Source organism: Coenobita brevimanus, chromosome 98 (genome assembly GCF_032717465.1).
Source record: "Coenobita brevimanus isolate Jiangsu-jjx chromosome 98, ASM3271746v2, whole genome shotgun sequence".
NCBI lineage: Eukaryota > Metazoa > Arthropoda > Malacostraca > Decapoda > Coenobitidae > Coenobita > Coenobita brevimanus.
The window spans coordinates 35065835-35081122 of NC_137051.1; the positions used below are offsets into that span (position 1 = coordinate 35065835).

The window sequence follows — 15288 nt, forward strand, 5'->3', positions numbered from 1 at the left end:
GCTGTGTTACCTGCTGCAGCACGACACCCAGCTGGCCCTGGATGTGGCCCCACTGCTGCCGTGAGAGGGCCACAACCACCAGCACCGCCAACAGGGAGAGTCGTAGCCAAGACATCACGCCTGAGGTAGATAGTGAGATGGTCAGTGTTGGTCGCCCTTTGTTTCTTCCTGCAGATACGGTAACATGTTTGTTGACAAAATGATTAGTGAGAAAAACATACGACTCGCACTGAAGGACGGGATTCTCAAACGCATTTACGACCGTTTCTATGTCGCAACTCAGATTTGTTTTTGCAGGAAGAACTAGACACACCGAAAGACTCTGCACTTCCTCTCCTAGTTCTTCCTGAAGAACAATTTTCCTCTCGTAACCAAGATATGTTCTCATAGGAGGAACGGGAGACAGGGCAGAACTCTGCGCTCTCATTTCCTTGTCTTTCCTGCAAAAAACGAATCACTTGCAACGGGACATTGATCGTAAATATGTTTGAGAATTCCACCACTGAAGGAAAACAGAACACCAAGGTTAGATAAAACGCCTAAATGAGAAAAAAAAAAGAATGTATATATATATATATATATATATATATATATATATATATATATATATATATGCCCATTACACCTTCGTATGCACTTGTATGGCATTAACGCACACTATGTCAGTATTAAAATCGAAATAATTATCATACAAGAGATGTTTAAGTGAAATATGCAAAATAAATCGCTAAGGAAGAGGTGTAACGAAGGTTAGATCGCATATTTAAAAGAAGACAGTGAAGGTGGGAGCAAACTTTCATTTCTGACGGCGATTTTTGTTCGCGGAAGGGGAGTGGGTGTTGAGTTTTGACTGATGTGTGTGTGTGTGTGTGTGTGTGTGTGTGTGTGTGTGTGTGTGTGTAAACAATTCAAAGCAAGTTACATGTGCCTTTGGCCAAACTTCGTGGAAGTGTTAAGGGATGGCCAGGCGTATGAACGAACGTACTTTTTTTTTCTTTTTTAGAACGATAGGTAACAGGGCTGGGTCAAATCTGCCCAACAAAATTAACTCAAACTATTTTCATCCAATTTAGATCAAATTTTGAGGAAGTGTTAACAGTAAGACAAGGACGAAATTATTTAGTTTGAAGGAAAATCAGTAAAAGATCAAAACACCGGCCATAAGTCATTGAAACAAACTTGGCGAACAGGTGAAGGGTTAGGCAAGAGTGCAGTAATTCAATTTTGAGAGTAATCAATCGAAGGTCAGGGTCACTGGGCAAAAATCAAATATTCGGCCCTTAGACCAGCTGGTGGGTGCTGGTTGTTCAAAGCTCTGAGTGCTCCTTCTTGTTGTTAGTTGTAATAAGCCTACATCCTACATTACACTGTATAATCAACAACGCTTTTATGTCATATATGTTTTATCATCATCACATGTTTCAGAAATTATTGTTAAAACCTGAAGGCTGATTCACATTGTCGAACTATTAACTTTGATAACAGCGTCAGCACCTGGTTCTGCAATGGCTTACGGTTGTCTGTTGTTCGGGGCTGTGGTGAGGTGAGGACGGTTGCTGGTAGGGTTATGAGCGGATGTTTGCTCTCACCTAACACTGCTTCCCCCCTTCCCCATCTGCTTCCCATCCCTATCCCCTCGTCTATCTCTTCCCTAACCCCAATCGACATTGCATTAGACACCCATTCTCTCTCACACACCTACAAATCATGCACTCTACTTACACTTCCTTAACCACACTTCTTCCTTCACCGCACACGCTACTTTCTCCCCTTCCTTCCCGACTTCCACTGTGCACATATCATACTCTGTCATTTTCATTCCTTTTCCTACCAACATTCTACACATATTCCCTTTCATACACCCTCTCATTCTTCTACACATCCTCTTCCTTTCCTACAGGCCCCTCATTCTTGCCTGACATATTGTACACTTTACACACACCCCCTTCCCTACACCCGCTCATCCACATAGGTTCCTTTCCTACACCCTCTCCCTTTACTTCCCTTCCTGCCTTTCCGCTCGTTCCGGTGCTCTCCTTTTGGCCTAGAGTAATGGAGCGGCCTGGCACCATCATTCCTCACATTCCCTACACTATTTGGGAGAGTCGGTGGTGCAAGGGAACATATCAAGCTTCATTTCGCGGCCCGACGAGGTTCTGGGGCAAATTTCGTCTCCCTTATGTTCCTGTTCGCCTGGCAGTACTCTGGGCGACCTGCATGCAATAAATAAGTAAATAAATAGGTAATGTCTGCCGCAATGATTCTCGTGCAGTCGATAGGCACTACGTGAAAATGGTAACGAATAATAAATAAATGAATAAACAGAAATGTCTGCCGTAAAGGTGTAATGGGCCACAGCAAGTGGGGGGCCACTTACCACTTCAATATAGTGTCCTTATGTAGCGAGTCAACTAGAGAGGTTGAGACAGAAGGCGTCTCTGTTCACGGACGTCCACCACCAAATACTAGGGGGAGGCGGTGGCTGAGCCGGTAGAGATGTGGACTGCAATCTCAGTGAACCCACGTTAGAATCCTGGTTGGGACAAGGAATAGGTTAGCGATATGAATTTCACTAAAGATCTGCCATAAAACCCGCCGACATGACGTCAAAACACCCCTGCTGATATCAATACACCAGTCCTATATGAGACAGCCCTAGCATGTGTTTAGTGTGGACGGTGGGTGTTTGCGTCAAAGTGGTGACATGTGGAGCTGATGTACGTAGAAGGACTGCTGGGTCTCAGGGAACAGGCTGTTAAAGCTATGCCCAGGGTCGAACACATTAAAAAGGGGGAAAAAAAAAAAAGTGTCTTACTCTCAAACGTCACACCGCCATTACCTCTAAGCAGGGTAATCGATAAAACCGTATGCATCTTTTTGCGTTTAATTTGCCCGTCCCCGCCCCGGAGGGGCTAGGAGACGGGGGTTGTTTCACTCGGTTTGTCTGTTTGTTTGTTTGTTTGTTTGTCTGTCTGTCTGTCTGTTAACAACTGTACGCGAAAACTACAGGTGCGATTTTGATTAAAATTACAGGGAAGATGGGCTATGACCTTCTGATCACCTGAGTAAATTTGGGCCAAATAGGGCCAAGGCCCAGGCTGTAGGCTCCCAAAAATTAAAAAAAAAAAAAAAAAAAAAAAATTGCCGTAACTTCTTTCAAATTCGTCATATCGACATGAAACCCAAACCTAAAGATGCATCTTTCAAATCTGCATCCTATAACATGCCTTATTACATCAGGGGGTCACCCCCCAGTCAGCGGTAGGGGGGGGGTCAGTGTCAGGTGGGTCGGGCCTAAAATTTCAAATGGGCATAAAATCGTCAATTTCCACCCGATTTACTTCAAATTTAATATGTGACATCTTTGACTAGATATCCTGTTGTGTTTATGTCAGCACTTAAATGACTGCCGGGGACGGGCTTGCTGTGTCTTGGCACCACTTCTTCTTGTCGGTTAGTAATGAAGGGTAGTCTGTGAATACCGCCCCTCTAGAAACTCACCCAGCAATACATAACGTGCTCCTGGGACGGCTCAGTGTGTGTGTGTGTGTGTGTGTGTGTGTGTGTGTGTGTGTGTGTGTGCCAGTGGACGTAAGAAATTAATAAATAAAGCAAGGTAGACATTAATAACACCGTCTGAGCCGTCCCCCGAACACACAAAAAATCTTCAGGTGGAATGAAAAAAGAAGCGATATATATGGACCACCCAGTGAATGTGTTACGCCTGATGGTATAGCGGTTCAAATGTCCTCTCCCTCTCTCTCTCTCTCTCTCTCTCTCTCTCTCTCTCTCATGCCATCAAGGGGTGTCGGCAGGTCATCCACCCCTAGCCCCGTTTTCTACAATGACGTGTTTTTAATTCAATTCTTGTCTCCAGAAATTTTGACTCAGATTACAATATACTTTTCGAGCTGGAAGGGTTTGATGCGAACTTCATCAATTTATTAATTATTACGGATTCTCATAAACTGAATAAAGCTTAAAGACAGTGGCATGAATGAATGTGAACTCAGTGGACTGCAGGCTTAAGTTGCCCTCCTCCTGCAGCCCACCATACTCCTTTTGGGGGATAGAGAGGGAGCTGAGGTGAGGTGTGTATAATCAGACAGTCGAGCCACCCAGTTCTATCAGTGCCACCACGTGAAGGCGTCCAGTAAAGAGGCCACACCTAACCCCTCCTGTATAGAGGTCGGTGCTCGAGATAGCGCCTCCTCAGATAAGAGATAAAGATGCGCCAGAAGTTAAATAAACGATATATGACCGATAATTAGAGTTGTTCACCCGGGTACTGTCCCTCAGCCTGTGTGAAAAAGGGCGCAAAATGATGTCTTAACCCATCCACTAACATGATCTGTTGATTGATTGACTGAGTGATTGCAGATGATTTTATACAACTTATGAAAGATAGATGGATAGATAGAAAGATGGGTAGACAGCCAGACAAACAGGCAGACACAGTATACAAAGATTGATATTTAGATAGATATAATATATATTATGGAGAGAGAGAGAGAGAGAGAGAGAGAGAGAGAGAGAGAGGGAGGGAGGGGGATTGGAGAAGACTACATATATAGTCAGGATTAAGTAGAGCAATTCATTATCAGGCACTTACAGCTTGAAGAGTGTTGGAAGCGGTCGAGTGTTTGTGCAGGTGAAAAAGGAAAAAAATGAAGTTATATAGCAAGTGAGGACTATATACAGAGTTTCAAAAGTTGGTCTATTCTTCCACTGCATCTGCTTCACACTTGGGGCACGTCCGTAACTTTCCTCCTTAACGCGTTACATAAAAATCTACCGGCAGAGAAGCAAATCAAACCTCGCTCAGCTCTTTACCAATCTATGCACTAAATTCTAATGCCGTCACTCTGTTCCTTAATGATTCGTCTAACCACAGTAATTTTATGCGTTGTTCACATACTGGACTATATTTCCAAAAAGCTATGATATCTAGTGTTATCACCTTGCCTGCATTTCATCTTACTGTAAAGGTGAGAGAGAGAGAGAGAGAGAGAGAGAGAGAGAGAGAAAGAGAGAGAGACCACTTACACACAGGCACTGGTAACCCACATGCCCGTTTGAACGCCAAATTATTCCGTTTCCATCTAGCAATAACATCCATCACACGAGGCTGCATAACACTGCCCCTCCCCCACGTCCTTCCCTCTTCCCCGTTCACCCTCGCCTCCTCTATACCCATTTACCTTAACTTGGCCTAAAACTCCCGTCTCTCCGTCATGAATATACAGTTATAACAATAATAACAGAATATGGTGCCAGTCACGAAGAAGTGCTGCGGAAAGGATGTAGAGCCATAGCATCTTTTCTTTCCGTCACCGAACCAAGTCAAATACATTCCGAAAGGTTGAAAATCTGGGTTAAGTTAGAATAATAACGGTACAATTGCCAAAAAATGTGATTCCGTGGCAGCTGCTTTGACGTCACAAGCCCGACTCTTTGTGCTTTGAATTTGTAGCTGGGTGTTTAATGCGATAAAGGTGGTGGTGGTAGTAGTAGTAGTAGTAGTAGTAGTTATAGTAGTAGTAGTAGTAGTAGTAGTAGTAGTTATAGTAGTAGTAGTAGTAGTAGTAGTAGTTATAGTAGTAGTAGTAATAGTAGTAGCAACAACATTCCCAGGCTCATCTGGCCCTGTAGTGGGGGTTGAGGATGAGAAACGTTTGTGCATCCAGCCGTGTCCTTCATCTAGGTGCATCGGCGTCACCACGGGAAGGCGTCCCTCGCTAGCGTCTCAAAAATGTAAAAAATGTAAGCTGTAAAAATGTGCCTTCTAACAGGTGCTGCAAGGTAAACGAAGACAGGATGAAGTGCAGCTCCAGGAGGGCGAGGAGAATCATCTTCAACATTATCTTCGTTGCAGGTGAGAAACAGCCCAGAATAGTAGTAGTGGCAGTAGTAGTAGTAGTATTTATTATTATTATTAGTAGTAGTTGTTGTAGTAGTGGTAGTAGTAGCAAAGGGCGAAGCCCTCGCGAGTCTCTCATCAAGTATTGGCATTTTCACATATGAGAGGCCCGACTGTAACGCTTTTGAGAAGCTTATATCTCAGCAACCACAGGGCTGATCACAACGTGGTTTGCACCATATGATAGCCCAATTCTTTCATATTTGTTTTCTACATAGGTTTCATCAGATCAAGACGGTGCACGTGGCACGTGACACGTGCCAAGTGCAGCATGTCGAAAATCTTCGAAAGATGGCCAAAGGCCAGACAGTTTGTCGTATAGACATGAAACTTGGTAGGTAGATAGTCATCACTATACCCAAGACATCCTCGGGGTGCAAGGCCAAATATCAATACTTTAGGATTTAAATGCCCTCGCTCGTACCTCGCCGACACATGTGTTTTACTGGTAGTGAAGGTGGTGGAGGTAAGGTGAGGTTAGATGACACAGGTGTTTTATTGGTAGTGAAGGTGGAGGTAAGGTGAGGTTAGATTAGATTAAGAATAGGTTAGGGTATGTCAGGCTGGGTTGAGTAAGGTAAGGTGAAGTTAAATTATATTATATTAGATTAGATTAGGTTAGGTGAGGTTAGGTCAGGTTTGGTTAGGTCAGCTTGGGTTGGGTGTGGCGATGCTAATGGAGAATGTTTGGAGAAATGGGACCATTCTCACATAAGCCCTTTCCTGTGTGTCCCTCCAACTCATATATATCTATCTGTCTCTAAAAATCAGCTATATTAGAGTAAGGGTAGTGAAGATGGCGTATTTTTGCGCGTGACAGTGGTGGTGGGTGTGGCGACGCAGCTGGAAAAGTTATGGACGCCCTCACACACCGTCATCAGCTGCCACGACCCAGACATCAGGAGGATCTACCACACCAGCACTGTGTCCCACTTAGTGCTCGCGCTTGTGGTTACCATCATTCCCTTCAGTATGGTATGTCACCAGTATGCTATGTGACTATGGTATGTGGCATCAGTATGGTATGTGACCGGTACGGTAGGCTACTGTCATGCTTAATTTGCTTCCATTGTGAATTTCTCATCTTTTATCACATTCTTCAGTATTATTATTTAACTGTTCATCAAAAGTCCTACCCCATGTTTATTTACTTCCAGTCCCTTATCAACAGATGGTGATGCTAGAGTGGGCCTGTCCCCCCAAGAATACTCCACAGCCACACAAACCATCTCTACGCAAGACCCTGGTGCGTGCGTTTGTGTACATGTGGGACAGTGGCGTGGGCACCGTCTTCACCATATTCTTTATAAACTTCATCAAAATCGCCGTAGCAGAGGCACGACCGAACTTCTGGGATGTGTGTCGGCCCAACTTAACCGAGGCGCAGTGTGACCAGGTGTGAGTAGGCAGTCCAACGTTATGTAAGATTAGTTTCAGAGGAGTATCTTATGACAACTTTATTCAGGAATAGTGTCAAAAGATGTGAGTTCAGCCACTTCTTCCATAACCTCAGTTCTTCAGGCACAGTACTGACATGTAGGCTTCTCCCATGGAGTTCTAAGACAAATTGGGGCAGCAAAAATTGACTGTCTTCTTGTTTTTTTAATTACGTGCAAAAACTACCTTCTTGTTCCTTCCGTTCTGTGCAAAAGCTGACTGTCTGTTTGTTCTTGTTCATCAGTTACGTGCATGTGACGTGGCGAGACTGCACCAACCCACACCAGCTGCCGCATCCCCAGGTCGTCGACAGCATGAAGTCTTTCCCGTCAGGTCACTCAGCCATCGCCGTCTTCTCCGCTGTCTTCATGATTGTTAGTTTCATGTAATCGTTTCTTTTCTCATCACTCTCTTGATTAACCTCCTTCCCTGCGATCATGTCCTGTAAATTATAGTCTTCATGCCCCAAACCAACGTGGAAGGGGATAATGAAGACTATATCCAATTCCCCTGATGGAAATTTCTCTCCCAAGTTGGATAAAAACGTCTGAAAGCAGCAAAAAGTAAAATAAACAATACCTTTCCTAATTGAAGCTAAACAATACCTTTTCTAACTGAAGCCATCTCTGTCTTCACGATCGTTACTGTGATGTGATGCTTGTTTGCGTCTTATCACTCTGGACCAAACTCTTCAGCGCATGCTTCCCACAGCCAGGCCATAATCATGATGTCACGAGAAGCTTCCAGTTCATATGGTTCCACAGGTATACATCCACCGGCGGCTGTGGAGAGTGTGCTCGTATCTGCTGGCCCCGTGGCTGCAGCTGGCGTGGGCTTCCTGGGCGGTGTTCTGCTGCCAGTCTCGCATCTGGGACAGCAAACACCACTGGTGGGATGTCGTGGCGGGTGGAATGTTGGGTGCATTTGGAGCGCTGATTACGGTAACTTCGCTGTACAAACTCTCACTACAAAACAATAGTTCGTACACCTTAAATGCTTGGGGATTTTCGTCATTTTGCAGTTTCTTTCCCACAGATGAACGTCAGAGTAAGACAGTAGTACTACTCTGCATCCTTTCAATTGCACTTTTTAGATATATATATAATAGATAGATAGATAGACAGACAGACAGATAGATGGACAGATAGACAGATATAGACAGATAGACAGACAAATAGATAACAGTACCACATTCTATTTTTTTTTTTTTCTGTTACAGCCGAACATTAAGATAAGAAGGCAGTTTTAAGGTACGTTAATGTGAACAGAGAATAACATTGGCAGCTGCCTTTATTTCCTGTTTACCAGAGTTCTGTCATGCTATTTTAACATCATAATTTTAGGAAATAGGAGGAAGGCATAAGATGTACTTTAGATGAGGCACATGAAGCTGGCAGGTTCAAGTGAATTCGGGTGACGTCCTTTACATTTATTTTTCACGATATTACATTTTTTGTCCACTCAGCTCAGGAAAGGCTACAGTATTGATTTTTTTTTTTTTTAAGGCTGTATCTACCCCTGCCCCCCAGTTTCAAAATTCTGTCCAAAGCTGAGTAAAATCGTCAGGATACGGAAAGAATAAAAAGAGGACATCCTAGGGCTCAGTAGATTAAGAACTGAGCGATGAAACTACATTACCCTGACTTCTTGCCCCCCTCCCCTCCACAGGTCCACCATTTGTGCCGCTGGTTTGATCGTAGGGAGAGGGTGCAGGACTGTGAGGCGCCTGAAGACGGTACACACGCCACCCCTGCTTCACTCACACCATCCGCCACGTACTACCTCATCCCCGGCTCTGAGGGTGATGGCTACAAGAGTACACCACAGCAGGAAGACTCAGAGTAGCTTCAAAATCACCATCTCAGCCTAAAGACATCTATTTTATTATATTTCTGTCGCCACCTGATATATTAACAGCTTTGAGGGAGTCTTTATTTCTTCTCCCATCTATACATTTTATTTAGCTTTGGGTGGATTTTTAATTGTCAAGTTAGCACTCTAATTTAGGAGAAAGCAACTTCATTTATTTCCTGTTAGTCTCATTACTTCAATATACTGTCATTACCGCAGTCAAACCTTGCTGGCTGCTGTGTGACTTATCCCAGTTGCTTCACTGCTTGGTTGTTATATACCATTAACAACGAGGCTTCCCTCTGAATACCACTTTACTGCAGCTTTCTCGATTCCATACACACCTCTCACATCCTCCTGAACGCTTGGACCTCTTTGATTCAAAGCTTGTGACACCATCCTTCCATCTACTTTTTGGCCTCCCTCTTCCATTAACACCTGTACTTCTGATCATATCAATAACTCATCACCCATTTTTCCCACTTCGTTTTATCGCAATTCAGGTCAACTCTTTCCGTCATAGTGCATCCACTTCCACGCTTCTGTTACTGCCATTCTTCACTGCCAAACCATTTCACCTCACTGGTAATACTGGAGGGACTAGTAAATAGCTGGCGATGCAGCTTTTCGATGCAGTTCTTAAGTTTACAATACTCCATCAAATAATTTTTTACTGAGTGCGACCACGCCTGAGATCATCGTTATAATGAAGACGCGTGTCATTGCCAACCTACAATCGGGTAACCTGCTTTCTTTGTGTTCATACCCTAACCACTGTAAATGCCAAACCTACTGAAAAATATGCAAACGACCCTGTGTTTTCTCTGCCTCTAAGGATGATGGGGATATTCTGTGGGTTGGACCACGGCCACACCACCGGACCGTCGGTGGGTCCCAGTCTACCATTAAAACCGCGGAGTCGCTCTCCACAGCTCTTACAGGACGCCATGTATCTCTCGCTGCCTGATCGTGGGAACATCATACTGTCTGACCCGAACTTTGGACGAGGACCGACAAAGGCGATGTGATCCCTCACCGCCACAACTCCAGCCCACCACACCAGCACCAATCGCACAATCGGTTGCTCCGCAGTGTTATTCCCGATGCTATGCGAAGTGGCTTGTGGTAAAGGACTGCCTGATAGATCGTGGTGTTGATCCGGGCAGCGGTTCAGCCAAGCCTGTGCAGTGTTCTGCTGCTTGTGTGGTGGCTCCATTAGAGGTATGTAAATGTGCAGGGAGGGAGAAAAGTCTGCCTATCATTTCGCCTTTTCTGGGAAGGGGGAGGGGGAATGATGGACATAATTCGAATGATGCAGATCCAGTAAGAAAATCCAGCGGCATAACGTGGCAACAGGTGTCGAAACACTTGTTTCTGGCCACGTTGTGTGTACTGTCAAGTAAACAAATATCTTCACTGTTCCGTCTGAAGAAAATTTACAAGTGGCGATAAAGTAGTAAAAAACAACCAAATGCTCCTGAAAGTGGTAAACACGATAAAACTCCTGAAAGTAAACAGTAATAAAACTTTTCAAAGTAGTAAGCACAATCATAAACTCAAAGTAAGTAACATAAGGATAAAACTGGTCAGAGTTGATAAAACCTCACTAAACCTAATGTTAAAACTCCTCAAAGCAGATAAACCTGATAAGTAGTAAACACGATAAAACTCCTCAAAGTAGTAAACACAACGATAAAACTACTTATAAAAAATAAACAGATAATACTACTCATGAAAGACCAAACACGAAGACAATACTTCTCACTGTAAAGGCAAGAAAACATCGGTCTTAATGACAGCAATATTACTTTTAAACAAAAATCTCCATGTGGAATCACATGGAGAGAGACTGACAAATGAGGAGGTGAAGGAGCGTTGTGGTGTGGATGTGGATGTGATAGGAAGCGTTTGGAGAAACACACTGAGGTGGTATAGCCATGTGAAAAGGATGGAGAGTGAGAGACTGACGTGGAAAGTGTATGTGAGTGAGGTGGAGGGGGGAAAGGGAAAGGGAGGCCAAGGATAAGATGGATGGATGGTGTGGAGAGGTATGTGAGAGAGGGGGGTGTGAGCTGGGAGCAGGGCAGTGAAATGGCGGGGGACCGTGAGACATGGAGGCGATTTGTTTGTGGCCACCCATGGGATTAAGGCGTCTGGCAATAGATAGATAGATAGATACTTCGCATAAACACAGGGATGATAGTCCTCTTAGTAAACTAACAGTAATACCGCTCAGAGTAAACACAGAAACAATAATGCATACAAACATAGCGATAATACCGGTGTAATACAACAATAACACGGTTCGAATTATACAATAGAGCTTTTCCTTTTGGTTAAGTGATTCAACAGTGCAGGTGACGTCACACTGCATTACCTATTCCGCACACACACACACACACACACACACACACACACACACACACACACACACACACACACTAATCGGTTTTCACTAAAGCGAAGGATTTTGTGGAGGGGGAGAGAGTGACTAGAAATGCAGTAATAAAAGATATAAAAGTGGAAGCGCAGGAAGTGTATAATTTACTGGAAACTCAAGATGTAAGGAAAGCCCCAGGACCAGATGAGTACTGAAGGAATGCAGAGAACAACTGGCGGATAAGATTCACTGTTTAATTGTGTGTTCTCTGGAAGAAGGGAAAGCGCCTCGGGAATGGACGGCCAATGTGGTACCAATTTATAAGAGAGGAAACATGGAAGAACCCCTGAATTATAGATCAGTGTCCCTGACCTACATAGTCGCAAAACTGTTTAAGAGAATCCTGAAAAGCAGATGGATAAAATATCTGGAGGAGATGAACATTTTGGCTGAAAGTCAATTTGGATTTAGAAGTGGAAGGTCGTGTGTTTCCAACTTGTCGAACTTTTACTCAAGAACGATTGACGTGCTACAGGAAAGAGACAGTTGGGTGGATTGTGTGTATATAGATTTGGAGAAAGCCTTTGACAAGGTACCCCATAAGCGACTACTGTGGAAACTGGAGCACATAGGAGGACTGAAGGGAAATCTCCTGGAGTGGATGAGAGACTTCTTGAGAGACACACAAATGAGGACAGTAATAAAGGACAGGATGTCTGGATGAAGGGAAGTAGCAAGTGGAGTCCCATAGGGCTCGGTGTTAGCGCCAGTAATGTTCCTGATTTACGTAAACGATACGGTAGATGGAATGAACAGTTATGCAAGTCTGTTTGCTGACGATGCAAAGATCTTGAGGAGAATAGAAGTTGAGAAAGACCGTAAAATGCTGCAGGAGGACTTGGATAGGATTCATGATGTGAGCCGGATGTGGGAAATGAAATTCAATGCAAAAAAATGTAAAATATTGGATATGGGTAAAAGTACCAATGTCATAAAGACTTTGTAGTTACTTGTAGAGAAGTATATTTTAGACTTGTGGTCGAGCGGCTTTTATATCTTGTAGTAGCTTCCCCACCAGATGTCATGTAGTGACGGGAGAGGTAAAGAATAGTATGGGACTATTTTTATTTGTCTTGGAAATATTAAACAGGTCTCTCACATGGGAAGAGTATAAGTCCCGGGTAGCTACCTCCCTGTCTCGCTATCTCTCTCTCTCTCTCTGTTCTAAGGCTAATCTCCGTCTCGACCTCTCTCTAGGGTCGCTTGTCTCCTTCTACTCTCTCTTTCCTAAAATCTGGTGTAGCAGGGGTGTGTCACGTGTGTTCCTCGTGGATCTTTGTTCACGAGAGGACTGCTGACAGCTAACTGCATCATCTCCTTACTGGCCGCTGTCGTCAGCTTTCCTCAGTGTTAAGAGTGTGTAAGCATGTTTAGCACTGCTCGATTCTCGCAGACACAACACCTTCTCATCATCTGACTTCCTGCTTCTATCTGTCTCTCTATCTATCTATTTATCTATCTATCTATTATGTAGTCCTACATTTGCTCGGACGCGCGAAAATGGCGTACCATCGACATTTAATAGTTATAACATATTAATACATACTACATACACATTATAATGAACTTATAAGCTAATTAAGTGAAATACATAATATTGTAAAGTAACATAATTGTATGAATATTGTATACATATATTATTCATAGTAAATAGTGATTATTCAGTAATATTACATTTTAAATAAGTTGTATACATATTTGAATAAATGCATTAAATAAATTATTTAACTGTAATACAGTATGTACTTGGGATATTATAGTGAAATGCATACATGCAAGAATAAAAATAGTTTAAAATTAAGATTATTGTAATAGTTATTAATATTTCATTTAAAGATAATGGTACTGGTCTGTCATATATGGGTCATTCTTCTTTGTATTATTATTATATATATATATATATATATATATATATATATATATATATATATATATATATATATATATATATATATATAATTAATACCATATACAAAATATATACACTTCATTCAGGGTGGTTAACTGTGATGTTAACTCTCCCCCACTAAATAATGACTCCAAATTAGCAATTCTTGCATGCATTCTGTGCATTGCGAACAGCAGTACTGCAACTACAATGCAGATGATTATAAAGACAGAAGGTGCTTGGCTATACACGTAATATGGGTTGAACATACTCAAACTCAAATCTTCCCAGGGCTTCATTGTTTCATTGATCAGCTGCATAGTTTCAAACTTAGGTGAAGTCAGCTTAATACTTGTGCTCATGTTTAAGTTCATATTAGGCAGTGGGTGGAAATGTTTGTGTGTATGGCTGATAATGGCGTAGTGATTGATGGTGGAAAAAGTAGACATGGATGGTGTAAATACCGCACAGTAGTCTGGTGCTATGTATAATCCTGAGGCTGATGTATGAGATGGTGGTATATCTGGACAGACTATGTAAACTGATGTGTTATGAGGGAAATAAAAAAAACTGCGAGTGTCCAATGCGTTGATGGTGTACAAGTTTATCTGGAGCAAAAGTGAAGTTGCAATGATGATGAATATTGTTATTGCTGATGATAGCCATTTCACAAGGGACCGTATCAGTAGGCTGAAACGTGAAAATGTACGCAGGACAAAGATGAACAGCATGTAAGGATGTGCGGCACTTTCGCTCAATCGTTGACTCACTTGCGAAAGTGACAGTGTCTCGTCTCTTGGAGACCATGATGAGTTCGGTGTCTGTGTTGATGTTGATGATGACCAAAGTGTTGTTGTTTCTATAGGGGAAGGGGTGTATTTGGTATACTGTGAACAGGTCTTCCGTGATGAATGGTACATGAACTATCACTGATGTTGGTGTTAGTGTTGCTTCTAAGTACGGGTAATATTGCATAAATTCCCTACTGCGGAACAATGGCTTCAATTTATGTTTATGTATGCCCTGACTAACTATCTGACGTAGCTCATGAACTGGGAGTAAGTCATTTGGGATCTTGCCATCACCAGCATTCGAAATTCCTTGCATAAGTGCCCTGAAATGATCTCTAGTGTTCTCTAATTGTAGTAGAATCGTGTCAATATGTTCTGTGATGATGGAGAAGTGCTGGAAAAGAGTAACGTTGCCCTCTAATTCATTTATTTTATCTACACTCTCGAGAGCTACGTTTTCTGCTTGTTTCAGATTTTTCACAATTGTCTTCATTGCTGAGTTCTGTCCTATGATGAATTTATCTTGGTATGTTAGTACCTGAGCTATCTTATTAAATTTGTTGTTTATTTCTTTAAGGTCATCCTCTGTAGCCAATCCAAAGATGTTCCCAAGAACTGCGCCGCCCAGATCGAACAAACCGCGCTTTTGGCGAGTACGTGTGATATTGTTCCTGTCGCTCAGTACCTCCGTTCCATAAGATGGGAGATCTTGGATCATGACGAGCATAGTTGACTTCGCCTGTTCTAGTTTCCATTTCGCTAACTTCACCATTTCATCCACTTCCTTGGTGTTATGTGCTTGTGAAACATAATTCCCTATCTTGAAGTCCAGAGTTCGCATCGGCGTCGCAAGTCTTTCTAGATAAGTAGGTAAGTCATACAAGTAATCTAGACTTATTTCAGTACTCATGACGTCCTTGACGATTGTAGTCGTGGCCGTTGGAGCTATGAGGCATCCTTG

The 15288-nt window shown here is 42.8% G+C and overlaps 1 protein-coding gene across 1 annotated transcript; it reads left to right on the forward strand.

Moving 5' to 3' along the window:
• Nucleotides 1-483: 483 nt before the first annotated feature.
• Nucleotides 484-9202, forward strand: LOC145414021 (phospholipid phosphatase 1-like). The gene is made up of 8 exons (XM_080283589.1): nucleotides 484-525; nucleotides 5793-5875; nucleotides 6139-6170; nucleotides 6741-6895; nucleotides 7092-7318; nucleotides 7602-7731; nucleotides 8122-8298; nucleotides 9026-9202. The coding sequence occupies exons 1-8, from the start codon at nucleotides 484-486 to the stop codon at nucleotides 9200-9202; spliced, it is 1023 nt and encodes a 340-aa protein (XP_080139715.1).
• The last annotated feature ends 6086 nt before the right edge of the window (nucleotides 9203-15288 follow it).

Excerpts from the sequence above, each read along its gene's own strand:
- LOC145414021 (XM_080283589.1), top strand. The coding sequence starts at position 484 with ATGTTTGAGAATTCCACCACTGAAGGAAAACAGAACACCAAG. Across the intron at positions 5,876-6,138 it reads CAACATTATCTTCGTTGCAG|GTTTCATCAGATCAAGACGG; the intron begins GTGAGAAACAGC and ends TTTTCTACATAG. Across the intron at positions 8,299-9,025 it reads CATTTGGAGCGCTGATTACG|GTCCACCATTTGTGCCGCTG; the intron begins GTAACTTCGCTG and ends TCCCCTCCACAG.